The sequence below is a fragment of the Capsella rubella genome, unplaced genomic scaffold (genome assembly GCF_000375325.1).
Source record: "Capsella rubella cultivar Monte Gargano unplaced genomic scaffold, Caprub1_0 scaffold_6, whole genome shotgun sequence".
NCBI classification, from domain to species: domain Eukaryota; kingdom Viridiplantae; phylum Streptophyta; class Magnoliopsida; order Brassicales; family Brassicaceae; genus Capsella; species Capsella rubella.
Window position 1 is genome coordinate 3839611 of NW_006238918.1, and position 5997 is coordinate 3845607.

Sequence of the window (5997 nt, forward strand, 5' to 3'; positions counted from 1 at the left end):
CTTGTCTCCCTCAGTTTTTGATGCATGTCCTGATTTGGTACCAATATAGGTTAAGCCCCAACCTAATTTGTAGTTGTTTTATTGTTTTGTATCTCTCTCTTTGCATTATGCTGCTATCTCACTTTCTTTCCATCTTTTCCCCTACAATTTGGTTAGCCGGTCTTTTTCACTTCCTGTACCAACAACCGACTTCCATGCAGCACATCCCCATATCTTCTGACTTATTTTTTTTCCCTCAACACCCCAAGATCATAATTATGACGTACAAAGAAAAGACTATGGAACAAGAACAACTACTTTAAGAGCTAGTATAACCAACTATTCAGCAATGATTTCTATAACCCGGTTTGGTTTTACTTTAGTACTTGATTGATCGACAAAGTCAGAGCCTCTAATGATGACAGTTTGTTCGTAATAGTTTAACCGGCACCAAAACTTACGACATCGTTCATAGGGTCTGCTGCCATTTGAGCAAAATAGAGGAAAAAAAAAACAGAATAACATCAACCAAGTTGGTTCGTATATCCCAGAGTCGTAGCAGTTTTCACAATTAGAGTAACATAACAAAGGGAACTCATTTAAAAACAAAAAAAACAAAAAAAAAACAAAAGGAACTCATATTTCACATTTTTAGATACCAAGTTACGTCATAAATTGATCCCAAACTGTTCCCCACAACTGGAATATCAATGAAATCAAACCCCGAAATATGAAAATCTGACATATTTAGTCATAACTTCGGGAAATAGTGTGTAACATGCACAGCCACCCCAGCAAATATTCTTCCGTGTTTTCTGAATCCCTTTAGTCTTTGTCCTTTGATGGGACTGATAAGAGATGGTGTAATGTTGCTGTTTGGATCACCGCACTTGGGTTTGTATCCTTTGCTACGTGAGAAGCTGTCCGCCTTATGTTGAAACCTCTTTCTAAACTAGTTTGTCTGGAACGCCGGAATGACCGTGGAAGATGCCTGATAAGCCTTGATGATGTCACGAGTAATACAACACCTAGCATGATAAGTATCCTGCAAAAAGTTTCAAGAATCTCCAATTACTAAAAAAAACAAATATCTGTACCGGTTCTATGTTCATGCACATAGTGTTATATGGAAGGAACAATCTTTTTGGAGAGATCTTTTGCATTTCTTTTTGTGTGTACACGATGTTTCACCTTTAATGACTGATAGAATTTGTTTCAACTAGGATCTTTTGCAAGTTTTGTGTGTGCACGCGATGTTGATCTCTAATTACTGTGATAGAATATGTTTCAACTAGCACACTAACACTAAGAAATGGTGAGTAGAATTTACCATCCTAAGAGAAGTAAAAGTCGTCCAGATGGTGAGGTGGGTAATTTCTCACCCAGAGCGAACATTCCTGCAACTACACCAGTTACAATTGATGCCACAGCAGCACAAGTGGATACTACGATTGCTCTCCCATGTTTTAGCCCCCGAGTCTGGTAAAGTAAAAACAAAAAGAAGACTAGAATCATGATGAACCTAACTATCAACCTACCAAAAACTACAGATAGAGGGTCCTTTATGTTATAAATGAAAGTAGAAACGGACTAGCATGGACAAAGTACCTGGTAGAAAAATCCTGTTCCACTACAGCATATACTAATCGAAATGCACATAGGAATGAACATTGCAGAAAACCCCTGCTCCACGAATACAAAACCCATCTTTGATACTACAGATGCCATTCTGTAATCAGATGAGTGATAGACTGTTGTCAGCTATGCAACAAGCTATAAATACAGTTCATATATAGTTCTAGTCTATATATGAAAAAGTTCCTGCAGGCAAATCCGCATATTGGTCCTTATATGTCTCGAAACTAAAAACCCCACTTAATGGATATAAAGGGAGATGATGATGAGTATCCGAGGCTCGTCACATAGACCAATACATTCTATTGGATGTTAAGGGGTCGTAGAAGGTACCCGAATAAAATCCCAGATTCCAAGCCATATATAATTTCTTCCACTACTTCATATTCCCCCTGCAAACCAGAATTAGGATAAGTGCATCTGGTAGGAGAAATGAAAAGACAATAGCAATAAAGGTGCTAAAAGCTTATGGTTCAAAAATCTAAGCAATTAAAAAGTTTAATAGGATAAAATACCAGCTCCTGCTCCCTGCGCTGGCGTTTGAAGATATGAAGCCACGCATTTAGTAGTACCTTAACCCCAAAATCCAACACAAAATTTATCAGAAACATGCCAGTACCATACATACTAAGAGATATTATCTGATAAAGATGAAAAAAATAACAAACACAATGGTTCTAATGATCCGACTTTGTAATGATATAAAAAGGACAGGGAAAAGCCATGAAGCCAACATCAGATACAAAGGAGATGACGCCTAAAGAGGGAAGACTTTTCTTATGAAATACCATGGATGAAAGGTACCTACAAACAAGATGGCAACAACCAATGCTAGCCAGAGCAACTGGAAGACAGATATTAGTGATGCTTCTTGCTCCTCACCACCAGCACCAACTCCTAGAGCAAATGTACAAATCCTAAATTTATTAGAACAGGTAATTCTCTCAACTATCATAATATATTTAACAGATTACAGTATGATAGTGAGAAACAGTAAAAGAATCAACAACAATTAATGTTACCTATGGTGCCAATGCCAGCGACGGTAATCCCAATCCAGTCAAAAACATTCATGACTTCCTTCAGATAAAAATGGGAAAAGACAGAAAGAATGGCAAGTCCACATCCTGAGACAGGTTGAACAACAGACACCTGAAAGGCAGAAGGTTGACAATCATCAGTGTCTATAGTTAATAAATCCGCAACAAGCCAATTCTCATACCAGACATATCTCAAAAATCTACTTACAGGGGCAAGCGAGAGTGCTCGAAGCATCAAGAGAGCCCCAACAATGTCCATAAGAAAACCAAGTGCCCAAGGTTTGTTAACAGCATATGCCCTTATTACCTGCAATAATTGATACAATGTAAGCTTTCCACAGCACTATATTGTCCAACCACCTCTCTAATTCAACACAATGAACAATCAAAATCGGGCCTCAGCAATTGGTTTGAATCAGAATATTTTGACACCGATCCAATTCTCGTATACTGGAAACAACAATCCTATCATAGAATGAGATTGTCTCTAACACGAAATTCAAATTCCGAATTCCTCAGATGATAGATTTCCCCAATATTAGGTTAACCTTTAGGGATCCGTCCAAAGAAATAAACGATTCAGACTCAAAATAGCAGCAGCATGCTATCAAAATCCAAAAGGGAGAAATATGAAGATTAGAATATGAGGGAGAGAGAGACCTTGAGCTTAAGGGAGAGAGGAGGGAGGATAATAGTGCCTTTCTTCTGGAGAACCTTGCCGATATTGTTACCGGCGGTGGCCGCAAGCGTTAGGCAAATCGATTCCCACATCTCTCTAAATCGCCGGCGACAAAACGAACCAAAGGGAGTCGAAGGCTTGTGTGTTTTTTTTTTTGAAGGAATGATTTTGCCGATGTCTTACGTTATTACATCGGCAATATAGTAATTTCCTTTTTTATTTATTTTTTAAATAGCAATCTTCTTAATATTAAAAGAGGAGTACAAAATTGAAAATCAGAAAACTTTGTCAAAAAATTCCGAAATTTGCCCTTCAATTTGTTATGAAAGAGAGCCTTTTTCTAAATCGACAGGGTTAAAATCGTAAAATAATTATAATAAATTTCATACCCATGAAGGGTCCGCGCGTCCCTTATAACCCGGTAAATACATAATTGGATCCTTGCTAATTTGGAGGAGTCAATTAGATGGATGGGCTTTCGTTTATATTGGGCTTACTATACATTAAAGACTAACTTTTAAAAATCGACCACGCAATTTTTAAGTCTTTGTGCCCACACGTTATGTGTCGTTATTTCCTGCAATTAATACGTCGAAAATCAGCCACCATAATGAATCAATTTATCAAATCGGAAATCATTCCCTCAATAGACGTAATCCTAAATTCCAATCAATCAAAGCAGTATAAACATTCAAAGATACATAATTGTCGCTAATTATTGATTCATAGACATATTATTTTCCTAATATTGCATCAAAATCATATAGACCCAAAGTCTCTCGCAAGCCAATCCGTATACATGAAAACCTACCCTATCATCTTCCAACCTAGCTATAAATACAAGCCTAATCGTGATTCAATACACCACCAAAAAAAACACATCTTTATACTCTACAAGCAAACTTAACGATGTCGGCATCTTTTGTATTTCTTCATGAAGTGAAACCAAACAAGACTACTTGGAAGATCCAAGTAAGGGTTCTCCATACGTGAAAGACGTACTCCACCAAATTTGTAGAGGCATTCAATATGGTTTTGGCTGATATGGAGGTATATAGATCGATTTTGACATTTATGTTTTCACTCATTTTAATCTTCATACCGTGACTAACCAATTGTTACGAAATCTGTTATAGGGCACAAAAATCCATGCTTCGGTGAAAAAGGAATTGATCAATCTATTCCAGATCAAGATTAATCAAAGCGAATGGAGATCAATTGAAAATCTGGTTTAGGCATTGCCGGTGGCCAATTCATAATAACCAATCATCGTTTCAAGATGAGTTTTATGACTCAAACCATTGTCAGTCGCATGGAAGATCTATCAAGTGAAATAGACAGCAAAGAAGGGTTTGAAAGTTCTTATAGTTGATGAAGAAGGGAAAAAAAATATAAGCAAATAATGAATGTTGTGTTTAAAGAAATTTCAATGGAATATGAGGAATTAAGGGAACGTGATACTGTTGTCATTTCATAAAAGGTATAAGTTTCAAACATACTCTACTACTTAATATGTATATGTTTTTTTTTTTTTTTTGGTCAAACTAATATGTATATGTTTATGATATGCATCTCTTCTATAGTATTTCTTTGTCTGTGTAGGTTAAAATTCCAGAGAGCAACAGACAAGGGAAGTTGAGTTTGTGTTGCAATTCCAGAAGAACATTTTGTTTTTCATTTTTTAACACACAGTTCTTTTAAACTATTCATAGTAACTCTTTTAGTATTTTTTTACAGCATTTTTGCAGATTATCCTAACAAATATTCATTTCTTAATTTTTAACTAATCTTATTCTAAAAGAGTTGTGTAAAAGTATGAGACCATGGCATACAAAATTGAATAAGAAGACTATGAACTAACCAGTACGGCTATCCCCAGCACGAAGCCATGGTAAGAGTTACAGGACTTGCCAATCGATTCCATTTGATAAAACCTGCAAATAATCAGAATACTTTGAAGAACACCTTATGTATCAATGTATGGAATCTACAATTTATAAACAACAACAGTTTTCCCGATTCTACATTAACAATTTAGGACAGTTCAACATATAAGGGGTTTTTAAGGTTTCGTTGATTTAATTACAAAAAATTCAAACATACTGAGGACAAACTTCTTACAAAAACAAATACATCGTAATGTTAGAATCAACAAACTATTTAAAAAAACAAAAATCATTTACCAACCATGCCCAATTTTGCTGAATTACAAAGTTACACAAATGTTTTTGGAGTTTCGTAAGAACACAATTAAAATTACCCACAAAAGTTCATAAACAAAATATTCTTAATCGGCTATTGAAATGTTATAATTTTACTCATGGTTCAACTTAACACATGATACACAAGGCAATTAACCAAGAAGATAAAAGTAAATCAAACAGTAACTAACCTAAACAATGCAAAATTCAGAGTATACATGGTAACTATCAATCACGTTTCGCTCAACCGTCCAAATCTGGGTTCAATTTCTGACATCTATGCCTTCAATTGCCCAAATTAGATCTCCATTGTACCTCCATAGGATTGCATTGGATGAAAGCAAACAACGATTACTATAAGTTGAATCGTTGTGTTGATTCTTAAAGTAAGTATGGAAATATAGATGGAAAATACCGAGATCCAAACAACCCCCCAAAAAAATGGTCATGAGATTCTGCGGTG

The 5997-nt window shown here is 35.8% G+C and overlaps 1 protein-coding gene and 1 long non-coding RNA gene across 3 annotated transcripts; both read right to left on the reverse strand.

Annotated features, from left to right (window-relative positions):
* Positions 1–498: 498 nt before the first annotated feature.
* On the reverse strand, positions 499–3492 carry LOC17883064 (probable magnesium transporter NIPA9). Its single transcript, XM_006287937.2, has 9 exons — positions 3315–3492; positions 2863–2961; positions 2637–2766; positions 2423–2511; positions 2130–2186; positions 1948–2006; positions 1588–1708; positions 1310–1458; positions 499–1024 (listed from the first exon to the last, which is right to left on the reverse strand). Exons 1-9 carry the CDS (start codon positions 3423–3425, stop codon positions 805–807), a joined length of 1035 nt encoding a protein of 344 aa, XP_006287999.2. The 5' UTR covers positions 3426–3492; the 3' UTR covers positions 499–804.
* Positions 3493–4390: 898 nt separating this feature from the next.
* On the reverse strand, positions 4391–5987 carry LOC111830167. 2 transcript variants are annotated; one of them, XR_002833536.1, is made up of 3 exons: positions 5726–5987; positions 5195–5267; positions 4391–4460 (listed from the first exon to the last, which is right to left on the reverse strand). It is a non-coding gene; the product is annotated as an uncharacterized LOC111830167 (long non-coding RNA). The 2 variants fall into 2 exon arrangements; XR_002833535.1 differs by lacking the exon at positions 4391–4460 and having other exon boundaries at positions 5194–5267.
* Positions 5988–5997: the final 10 nt, after the last annotated feature.